General features: G+C 34.3%; 1 protein-coding gene across 1 annotated transcript; it reads right to left on the minus strand.

The window, feature by feature from the left end:
• Positions 1-1275: 1275 nt before the first annotated feature.
• Positions 1276-2578, minus strand: LOC145597893 (auxin-induced protein 22D-like). The gene is made up of 2 exons (XM_081654162.1): positions 2155-2578; positions 1276-2043 (listed from the first exon to the last, which is right to left on the minus strand). The coding sequence occupies exons 1-2, from the start codon at positions 2373-2375 to the stop codon at positions 1665-1667; spliced, it is 600 nt and encodes a 199-aa protein (XP_081510288.1). The 5' UTR covers positions 2376-2578; the 3' UTR covers positions 1276-1664.
• Positions 2579-12351: the final 9773 nt, after the last annotated feature.

Raw genomic sequence — 12351 nt, forward strand, 5'->3', positions numbered from 1 at the left:
TTGAAGGATTAGTGTTGGCTTCCTTGTGAACAAAGTACCTTTTAAGAAGGGTCAACCCTTAAATCACTCTTAATTATTTTCAGATCTAGTTTTGATTTGCAGTTTTAGTCATTTTTTGTTAATGAAGTAATGTGTTATCATACAACTTGCAATCTTCCTGCCTATTTTTTGCACATGGATAACAAGTAGGTTAATGGTGGAAATGGGTACAAAACCTTTTACCAGTGATTTTAATGAACTTAGTCTACTTTGATTTTGAATTCCGCTAGTTTAACGAACTATCCCCTGTTTAAAGATTTCATATAACTGGGATTTAGCTATGATAACTGATTGCAAATCCGTCATATGGTCCATGAACTTTAAGATGGCCAAACATTTTATGTTATAGTTTAGGACAGTCTGAATATTGTGTCTCTTATGGTCATGTTTGATACTTGTTTTAGACATTACATTGTGGCAAAGGCAGCACCAATAATTTCCTAATTTTGGAATACTGATACCATTTTTATAACGAAAACATAGGAGTATGTCCTGCTAAGGTGCTACAGCTAGTCCCTTGCTGTGTCTGTGATAGAACCTCCTGCTTCTGCTTATCAGTAGTAATTTGGTAGAATTGATTACTGCATGAACCTTCATCTAGCTTCTTTCTAGTTGTTTATAGTTCTAGAGAGTTCTAGGGGCTCTTTAGTCTGACTAAATGCAGTCTGAGAGAAGTATGATATGTGCTACTTGGACTTGAAACAAGAACTAAACAGTAGATTTGTACAGATGCAGGTAAATAAACATCTGTTGCCAAGGCTTTCTCATTCTACTGATATTCTGGTCTAGTTGAAGAGATACTAGTGTCATGTTACACTCAGGGGGTGAAGTGGATAGAACTTAGAATTAGACACTCTACTTTGGAATGAAGAGTCTGTGTAACCTAGACTACGATTTTTACTATTACTCAATGAACATTTGGGATGTGATTCTTTGGATTTGTTTTCAACTTCCAAATATATTTGTGTTGTGGCCGAATTTAGCTAAATTTTCTTCAATCTCATGTTTCCTTTTGCTGTGAGATGATGTTCATGACATGGTTGCTTTTTAACATTAGAAATTTTAAACTTTTGAGGTGCTGGATCTTAATTTGTCGAAATCATTTTCTTTTCTACGAACATCAAAGAGTCAGACTATTGTTGTCATATCTTGATTAAGAAAGTAAATTATGAGGATATCTGAAGTACAAATATTGCTAGAAGAGATGAAGGAACACTTTAGAACATAAAGAGTATATATCATGTCAACAATGTCATTGTTACTTTTGGCTTTTTTTTCTGTCATATCTATATTTCTTGCATTTGTACAATTGAATCTTAGGCAAATACATATATATCCAAAGTATAAAAAACAGTACAAGTTTTGACTTTTGTTATCAGTTTGTTGCTGTAAAACCAGAATGAAACTCAAAACCATCCAAGAAGGTCATCACAAGAAACCAAAATGAAAAAAAAAGGAAGAAAAAAAAAAGAAAAGAAAAATCTGATCTGACAATTCCCTGTATGTGTTCCTAAGCCTCTCTTTCAGAGAGACACAAAGTAAAAAACCTCGAGCAGAAGCTTTTTTTTTTTTTTTGTTTGTTTGATAATTTGCTGATTCTATATGTTGTGAGTTTGTTTGTTTTTTCATAGACATCCAAGTCCCTTTGCTTCGGAAGACTTCATGATCCGAAGCCTTTTGCAGGAGGTAATGAACATCTCCCATGGTACATCTCCAACCAGCATCCAGTCACCGTCCTTGTCTTCGTAAGTGGGTGCTACATCAGATCCATTATATCCGTCTCTTTCGGAGTATTGTCCGATACAGATCTTGAACATACTTTCCATAGCCTTTAACAGCTCTGGATAACTCTGGTACATCTTCAGGTCAATCTTCCTCAGGTATGGTGCTCCATCCATGCTTACTTTCACAAACATCCCAGATACATCAGACTCGCTTTTCTTGGTCTGAAGGGTGTTGTTCTTTCTGTATGAACGGATTGGTGGCCATCCAACTATTTGTGCCCTGCATATTTGATGATGAAACTCGTTTAGTTTTCGATTCATTTCGTGTTATTATTGTTTTTTGATTGATTAATATTATTTTCTTAGGTATGATTTATGAATCAGAACTTACTTGGAAGGAGGGGGGCAATCTTCATTTCTAGCATCAGAAACACTAGAGTTGTTTGTTGAAGAGGAATCAGAAGGAAGTTGATCAGGTGATGATCTCTTGATACTTCTAGCCACATTATTAGAGTTAGATTGATTTTCAGGCTCTTTGCTCCCTGGTAATCCTAACCTGAGCTCAGTTGCTTCGAGATGGAGGTCGTTTTCGTATGTCTCAGACCTTGCCATTGTTTCTTGATCGATGATATTCTGTAGAACTAAAATAAGATAAATCCTTGTTAGAGAAACGAAAGACGTACTCCGAGTTTGGTTGTTGGTTGAACTGTTTGATCAATATGAATATGACAGTTGCTAATGATCAGAGAAGAAAACTCCTTTAGGCTATTTCAAAGCTTGAGAGAATGAAATAATATGTGCTGAGTTGTGATGAGGAGATAGGAAGAGGAGGAATACTATTATATAAAAAGAGATTGATTAGGCAAAGGAGACAGAATAAAACACACATCTAAGTCGGAATTTATTCTGCTTTCTTAAGGGGAATTATTTATTTAGCCATCCACACTAGAAAAGCTCGGACCGGGGCCACGCGCCTCTTGTGGACCGTCTGATCACAAGGGGGTCGGTGGGGAAGACGGACCCTTAGATGGATGACCCAAACCCGAAGCACAAGCAGTGTTATATGATCTTTAGTCCTGTGGGGTTTAGTTTTATGGTTAAGGGTCTTCTTTTGTGTTTATGGGCACAATATAAAAACAGCTAATGGGTGTTGGGATATTGCATTGTGGTGAGGAGACAGTGGAGGGACAAAGAACAACCAATTAGTCTAGAAGACTGTGGACCCCGTTTCGAATCAACGGGCGATATGGATCCTTGATTCGATTTTAGAGCCGTTCGATCACGAGGAGAGAGAAACCGAGAGCTTGCTCACCATGTGATCAAAGTCCCCACATGGATGATGATGGATGTTGCAACTGCATACCAATGTTGAGAAGCATGACCATGTGTTTTAGAGGTTATGTTTATATTAAGGGACCTCTTCTTTGGGTAATACTACTATTTCATTATTGATTTCATGTTTTGCCCTTGACATGTGGGGTTTCATTTTAGGTGTTACCCTAATTTATTGCTAACTCATCAGACATTTTAGACTTTGACTTATAATTGCAGTCTGAATTATTATCATCATCATCATATTCTACTGTTATTATATGTTAGTCTGTTATTTAACTCATTGAACCTGTGTTTTAATTCCTGCTTCTGGGTGAATTTCAGTCAAATTTGTTTAGCACCCTTTTGTTGAACATCTTTTTGATTTTGATTTTGTTAATTATTAACCAAATTTAAAAAGAAGTTTCCTACGAACTTTCTCATGTTTCTGCTGAATTTGCAAGAGTTTCAGTTTCAGGTGCCTTCAATTATAAGTATACTACTAGTGTAAAAGTTTTGACATAATTATTTGATATATATAGGAAGTTTCATCAGTATCCCCTTTTCTTTAGCAGTGGAGTTGTTTTGTTGTATATATGAGTCATAACTAATTAAAACTTACTGATATTTTAGTAACTGCTTTTGTTCTTAACATGTTAAACTGTCGTATCCTGCAAGATCCTAGATGATGGGGCTATAAGTCCTGTAACGATATTCTGTGTTGGACCAAGCTAGAACTCGAAATGTCGTTTTCGGAAGTTTTGGGATCTGATGCTCTTACTATATAAAATTATCGTAAATCTTGGGTTTTAGATTATGTAGTTGAGCAGTTGAGCTGCTAAACTATCACTCTTAAAGGGTGTGACTGAGAAGCACTAAAGCATGACTATTGGGCTTGACATGATGGTATAATCTGATTTTGAACCGACCTGAAGTCTTGAACGAGTTGATTTTAGTAACTCCTGAGTTTTAAATAGTTGAATTACAAATAGACTTGAATCGAACTGATTACCAAATTGCGTTACTCATTACCTGAACAAGACCCTACCCGAATTAATTAACATGTAACGACTTCTCCATAGGCTAAAATTGTAAAGACTTTCCAAAAAGTTATGATTTTTTAGTAGTTTCTAAAATTTTATTTTAGTGAATCTTGTTCATATGTGATCAATTTGTTGTGGTCCTAGATCAGGCTGCAAAATAATAAATCCCTGAAAATCAACTCTTAAAAATATTGTGCACATTTTCTACTAACACTACAAAAATGGGGAAATTTAGCTACCAAAAATAGCTACGTTTATATAATTGGTAGCTAAAATAGCTACAACTACAATACATTTGTTGCTATTCTACAAATCCCAACTTGTCCATTCAAATTTTGGTTGCTAAAATGTATAGAGACAAAAATTTATCATATTGGTTGCTAAATCTAGACAACTAAAATCTATTCATTGAACACATTGTTAAAAAGAAAAAGAAAAAAGAGAAAATTCTAAAAAAAATTGGTCACTAAATTTTTATTATGGCGCAAAAATAAAAATTTTGGCGGAGCCCAAAATTTTTAGAATGAAAACTTTACTTTTTGAAATAACAAAAGGACCAAAAGCATTTTATGAGTACTGAGTAGCTTCTCTCTCCAACATTACAAACCCTTTACATTCTACTGTGCATAGTTGCTACCTCTTTCTATCTCAATTTCTCCCTAATTTTTATATTTTTGCAAAATTCGTGGTCAGACCATCTCAATTCAGCAAAAGACTTACAATTTGATGAGCATTATGGTTGCTTTGACGAAAGGATTTATGCTTAAGATGGAGAATTAGGGTTAACGTCGTCGACTTAATTTCACCGTCCATTAGTTAGCAATTTCAGGTATTCCAGCCTCTCAATTTATTTGAATTTTGATAAAATTAAACAATTTAGCAATTGTTTGTGATATAGTATCTTAATTTTTCTGGGCTAATCTTAATTAGTTGTACACAACAATTGTGCTTTATTGGTTAATTGTGTGTAGTTCTTGTTGTGATATATCATATGAAAGTAGTTTTGCTTGTTAATTTACAATACTGAGTGAAGTATTATTGGTCACAATCTATCTTTAAATTTGCTATTCAAGTGTTGTTATTAATTTAATTGCTATAGATTTTATGCGATTGTATTTCGTTAATTTACAAAGATAAATGGCTTATAGATAGTCTCTGCTTTGTTTTGATCACACATGAACCTGCCTAGTTATAAGAAAATATCTTACTTTTCATTTGGGAGTTTCATTTATAGAGTAGATATTTAGCTTGCTATTTTTACACCAGAAGTCAAAAATTTTTTTATTTCTTAATATATAATTGGAATATAGCAAGTCAAAGTTTGATTTCTATAATGAGGTGGTTTCCACGTGATTATAGATGTGTTTAGTGAGCTTACATTATTATACACCATTAGAATAATCCAATAATTGACATAATGCGTAAGACTACTATGTCACAAATCACAAGGCACTAATTTGCAAGTTCTTTATAATAATCCTATCTATTTCAATATACACATCATAACTTTGCAATAAGTTTAATCTTTTCACCACTTTATGTTGGATAACGAGTAAACATTTATATACTACAGTACCTATTATATAAGTCAATGATATACTATGAACCAACTATTATATCTAACCACACCTTATGGCATCTTATCAAAGTAACTAGCTACTTTGTTAGTAGAAGTATAGTTTTAGTTTCTAGTTTACTTTAATAAACATGAGTAAACAATTATAACACTTAAAATAAAAAAGAACAAACTAACAAAATTAATTTGCAGCAGTATGAGTTCAGATCGAGGTTGGATGTATAAGAGACTTGATGATGGAAAATTTCTTAGTTCAATTTTTGTTAACAAAGTTGATGAATTCATTGATTTTGCTAGTATCCAAGAAAATGTATTGATAGATGGCTTAATGAAATGCCCTTGTTCAAAATGTGAAAATATCCCATATCAAAGTGTAGACACCATCAAGTTACATCTTTACAAGAATGGCTTTCAACCTGATTACTATCGTTGGACATGTCATGGGGAAGACTACGTTCAAAACACAACTTTAAGTAGTCGTTTCACCACTACACCAGAAGAGTCTAACCCCTACAAGGACATGGTAATGGATGCATTTGGACAAGAATATGTTGTAGAAGATGTTGTAGATGAGGACCCACCTCTAGAGCAAAGAAAGTTCTTTGACATGTTGGCAGCTGCTGAGAAACCTCTATACAATGGATCTAACATGTCTTTGCTTTCTGTTGCGGCAAGAATCACAAATATCAAATGTGAATATAACATCCCTCATATCAAATCTGAATTCAATTATTATAATTGCTCTGAAATCTCATGCTTTGTTATGAAAGTAAGTTAGTTTTTTCATAATTAAGCTTTTTTGTTATACCGTTTGTCTTGTTTTTATATAATTTGATGATGATATATAGAGCAGGTGCTAATAAATTTGCTTTTTCACCTAGTAGTGGTCATATAACTTTCTTGCCCATAAACAAGAAAAATAATATCACATTTGGTAGTACTTGCCACATTTTTGCATTTGTATCTGATAAGGCTCAAAATAAGATCAGGTTTTGATCTTAGTCAAAAATATATATATATATGTATATATATATATATATGTATATATGTATATATATATGAAGTAATGATTTTGGTTTTCTACAAAACTTATTTTAATTAATGTTGTTCCCACGTGTTGCTTACCTATCAACCTTGGTAAATATTATGTTTGTTTCTAAAACTATGTATGTATGTTTTATCTGTTTTATTAGGCTGATTTTGAGAACAAAAAAGCTACTAACTTGGAAAGCGAGGATAAACGCTCAGAAGATGAGTTGTTGTTGGAGGCTTTAGGAGGGTGGAAGCAAGGGAGGATATATGGTCTTGGTTCGGCAGCAACTACATTTTTTGATAAGTCTCAAAAAGATAACAATGCAAAGAAAGCACGAATTGATCATGTTAATCAATTGGAAAGCCACGTTGAGCAACTAAACTCGGAGAATTTGCAACTAAGAAAAGAGCTCGATGCTGCTAATGAGAAGCTTGATGCAACAACTCAAAAGCTAGATGTTACAACCGAGAAGCTTGATGCAACAAACCAGAATGTGAAGACTCTACAGGATCAGTTCCAGCTTATTATAAGTGGGCGTTATACTTTAAATGATCTTGGTTCTTCCTCATCACAACCCCGTCAGCCTTAATATTTGCTCCATCTAAACTATAAACATTGGTATTTGACTTGAGGGCTAATTTTGGTGGAATCATGGGAACATTATTTCAAAGGGGTCATTTTGGCATACAATTGCAGTGCTGAATATGCACATATATGATGTAGTTGGGGCTTTTTTTTGCACATGATACATGATCTTTAGTTTGAACATGTTCATTATAGGCAGATACTTTATAATTGAAGTTTGTGGATATGCTTTTTATAGTGAGCATATAATTATGCTATGAAGTTTTTACAATTGTAATGTGCCACTAACGCTACATTTTGTTAAGTAATGAAGTATATTTTGCAAATGTTTGTACATTTTTACAATTGTATTATTAGCTAGTAGGTTGGAGTATAATGATACACAAAACATAATCCAATTGAAGTATTATTAAAAATATCATTTCTAATTTAAGTGGAGCAACAAAATTTCGTTTTTGGTTGCTAGCTAACTTTAGATACAAAAAATTAATTTTGGTCGCTAATGTTAACAACAAAATTTCATTTTTGGTAGCTAATTTTAGCAACAAAATATTAATTTTGGTCACTATACCACTAAATTAATTATATAATCATATCTTTGTGTAGCAACGAAATATAATTTTATGGTTGTTATTTTAACAACGAAATTTAGTTTTTTGGTCGCTAAAATATAGTGACGGATTTTAAAACCGACTCTAAATTAGCAACCAAAAAATGAAATAGTTAGTCTCTATTTAAGGCTAGCGACCAGCTATTTTATGACCAATGTGATTGGTAGCCAAATTGGTTGCTAACTATTTAGCAACCAATAATTGTTGTTTAGCAACGAATTATTGTGGTAGCTAAATTCCTTATTTTTTGTAGTGTAATAAAGATTTGCCACTACATTTTTCTTATATGATTATTGCTGGTACTTGTCACAACAAATGCTGAGATTTTCACGGGCAACTACCCTTCTTTCAACATCCTTTTGCTAATTATATCTTGATGTTGAAGTTTCTCTACCCAGATTTTCTGATTGATTTGTGGCTAAAAAGCGCGTAAATGGTTCTTTTCATTGGTTCGACGAAGAAGATACATACGTTAAATATTATCATCCAGGATTGTAGCTGGAAATTCTTCCATCAAAATCAGTTTTGTTGTCCCAGATTAGCAAGTTGCTAATCTTTACCTTAAGATTTTGCTTAATATTCTTAATTATTAATTAATTGCAAGTGGAATAAAGTTTAGTTTTATTCTTATTGCTAAAGAAGCAGAAAGCATCACATTTATTGATCCTAAGTTTTTCTGCCATACATATATTTGATTTCCCAGCAACAAAATCTTATAATTATCAAGATAATGATGATTAATACTATTTTTTTTGTCTAATATGTAAAAATTAAATCTTATCAAGAAGATTGGTGATTAATTTAATTATAATGAATTTTCCTAGGGACAAAAAAAATATGGTTTGGGGTTACACATAATTAGCTGTGATCTCATATTTTTGGCTGTGATGTTTTTTGGCAGATATTTCTCACAATATCTGTACTAGTTCAAACTTGAGGATGAGAGTCATGAGACATGTTCCACCTTGCCAGCGACGTACCATTTACTACTCGATAACGAAATATCGTGACACATTGACATGTACTTACTATTATGTAGTTTCGCTACTCATGCATGGTGTCGAACTTTTTGTATTCTTACCTTGAACGAGACGGGGACGAAAACCTCTTCCGTATGTAACTGAATGATTATTGTGAATTATTTTAACTTAAAAAACGGGAGATTAGAGAAACCTCTTAGAACTTGAAGTGGTGGGGTTTTAATACAAAAATGGTTGGAAACGTTTAATAATGATCCACTTTTATTTGGCTAAAATTCTAGATTAGAATTGATTAAAGTTGATTCTCGAAAACCTTAAAAATTTGTAACGACAATCTTTATCACGCAGAAAAAGTAGGTCACTGGTACATACAAGTCAATGAAGTCATCTCTAATTAATCGTACATAAATAGTAATATGGAAAATATTCCACCAAATGTTCATATGGAAGCACCTTAAAATTCAAAAAAATGAAGCTACGTACAAGCTGGTATGGGAGACCAAGAAAAGCCAGTAAATGCAAACCAACATTGTCTATTATAAGCCTAACACAACTTTTTGGGGTGTTACCCACGTAGGGCTTGTGCACATTCATAAATAGATATGTAAACATGGGCTAAAGAAGATTAGATAAGCAATTGCAATTGATCGGACATTTTTGAGGTGTCATTGTCTTACACTTCAAAAGATATGTCTTATTAATATTTCATTAATATTTTTATACAAAAAAATAAAAATAAAAAATGATGAATATATAAAACTTATTCTTCTTTCAAAAAAAAAAAAAAAAAAAAAAAAAAAAAAAAAAAAAAAAAACTGTATTCTATGGTGCTAAAACCACAAGACAATTGAGGTCCACTTTTTTTATTATTAAGTTTTTGGCCTTTATATTTCCCATACTTCAAATTTTTTTTATTTATTTTCTTTTTCAGTTCCTACTTCCCATACTTATCTTTGATTGTATACTCTAGTCATTATTTATATATACGGAGTAGTTTTTAAAAGGGAAGATATAGGCACATTTTGTTGAGTACTAACTACTAAGGGGTAAATTTGAATATTTTGTGATAAATTTTTATGAATGTATCTTTGATTTTGTAACAATTATAATACTATGGATATTAGGTAATTGAAATTTAGATTAACATTAATTTAATAAGATCTCGAAATTTTTCTTATATTTTAATATGCAGATCGTACACATATTACTCCATCTGTCCTTATGATAGACTCTTTATGTATTAACACCCAAATAAAAATAAAATTCAGTCAAATACGAGTAAAAAAAAAAAAGAAAAAGAAAAAGATCAAATCAAATTAGACTACATTAAAGTTACAAATGTGCCTCCAAGAGACAAGATGGACAGGAGAAGGAGCTCGAGGCTTGGTTTTGGGGTATAAGGTATGGTATGTTGGGCAAGAAACGAGCCACAGAACAAGGAATGGTGGAGCTAGGAACGGAGTTGGTGTGGTTCTCGATGAGAGGTTGGCAAAAGAGGTGATCGAGGTCTATCGGAAGAACGATAGGTTGATAAGGCTGAAGTTGCTATGTGGCAAGGAGATTGTGAATGTTATCAGTGCTTATGCTCCCCAAGTGGGTTTAGATGCAGAAGAGAAACGACAATTTTGGGAGGACCTAGACGAGGTGGTGCAGGGTGTCCACCACTCAGAGAAGTTATATATTGGAGGGGATCTAAATGGGCACGTTGGGGCGAGCCGAGATGGCTATGAGAGTGTCCATGGAGGCTTTGGGTATGGGCAGAGGGACGCCGGTGGTGAAGCTATTATGGATTTTGCCCAATCATATGATTTAATTTTGGCTAATACTTGGTTTAAGAAGAGGGATTCACACTTGATAACTTTTCGGAATGGAGCAAATGCAACTCAAATAGACTTCCTGCTCACAAGGAGCATAGATAGACAAAGTTGCATAAACTGTAAGGTTATCCCAGGGGAGAGTGTGGTCACCCAACACCGGCTATTGGTAATGACTATTCGTCTGAAAGAGAAGGCGAAGAAAAAAGTTAGACAAGAAGAACCAAGGATAAGATGGTGGACCCTAAGGGATGCAAAAGCTAAGGTTTTTACAGAAAAGGTAATTGAAGAAGCGGATTGGGATGGAGAGGTGGATCCGGACAAGACTTGGTTACGAATGAAGAACTGTTTCCTAAGAGTGGCCAAAGAGGTCTTAGGGGAAGTAAGGGGAAGAACTTCGGTACAGAGAGATACTTCGTGGTGGAATGAAGAGGTGAAAGCAGTAATTAAGCAAAAAAGGGAATGCTATCAAGCCTTAGGAAAATGTAGGAGTGATGAAACCTTTGCAGCGTATAAGGAGGCTAAGAGTAAGGCAAAGGCAGCTGTTCGCCAAGCAAAAGAAAAGGCATATCAGGAGGTTTATGAAAAGCTTGATTCCAAGGAGGGAGAAAGGATCATTTATAAGATGGCAAAGAGAAGACAAGAGGCAAGGAAGGATATTGGCATGGTGAAGTGTGTCAAAGATAAGAACCAAATGGTCCTAGTGCAAGAGGAGGGCATCAAGGACAGGTGGAAGGGGTACTTCGATGAATTATTTAATGGAAGTAATGGAGTTGTGATAGGAGATACCTCTATGAGTGATGAAGAAATCAACATGGAGTATGTGCGAAGGATTAGGAGAGTAGAGGTGGAGATTGCACTGAGGAAGATGAAACCTAAGAAGGCGGTTGGCCCTGATGGGGTACCGATAGAGGTGTGGAGGTGTTTGGGTAAGATTGGTATTGATTGGTTAACAAACCTTTTCAACAAGATATGGACGGCTACAAGGATCCCACAAGATTGGAGGAAGAGCACCTTGGTCCCGGTTTATAAAAACAAAGGAGACGCTCAAGATTGTTCTAACTATCGAGGAATTAAGCTTATGAGCCATACTATGAAGTTGTGGGAAAGGGTGATTGAACAAAGGTTGAGGGCATGCACAAGCATTTCAGATAACCAATTTGGTTTTATGCCTGGGAGATCTACTATGGAGGCAATCCATTTGATAAGACAAATGATGGAGTTTTATAGGGTAAAGAAGAAAGATCTTCATATGGTCTTTATTGATTTAGAGAAGGCATATGACAAGGTGCCAAGAGAGATACTTTGGTGGGCAATGTTGAAGAAAGGTATCCCACGAAGGTATGTAGACCTAGTTAAGGATATGTATCGGGATGTGTCAACAAATGTGAGGACATGCGGAGGGTTGACAAAAGATTTCCCTATTACAATCGGATTGCATCAAGGGTCTGCATTAAGCCCTTTTCTTTTTGCAACGGTTCTAGATGAATTAACTAGACCAATTCAAGATGAGGTTCCATGGTGTATGCTGTTCGCAGATGATATCGTTTTGGTGGATGAGACTAAGGATGGGGTTAATGTCAAGTTGGAGCAATGGAGGCAAAGGTTGGAATCTAGAGGGTTTAAGCTAAGTCG

The sequence above is a fragment of the Chenopodium album genome, chromosome 20 (assembly GCF_948465745.1).
Source record: "Chenopodium album chromosome 20, dcCheAlbu1.1, whole genome shotgun sequence".
In the NCBI taxonomy this organism is placed as follows: Eukaryota; Viridiplantae; Streptophyta; class Magnoliopsida; order Caryophyllales; family Amaranthaceae; genus Chenopodium; species Chenopodium album.

What these genes read in the sequence shown, in the direction of transcription:
- LOC145597893 (XM_081654162.1), bottom strand. Translation starts at nt 2,375, where the DNA reads ATGGCAAGGTCTGAGACATACGAAAACGACCTCCATCTCGAAGCAACT. An exon ending in GATTGCCCCCCTCCTTCCAA is followed by an intron (nt 2,044 to 2,154) that starts GTAAGTTCTGAT and finishes TCAAATATGCAG; the next exon opens with GGCACAAATAGTTGGATGGC.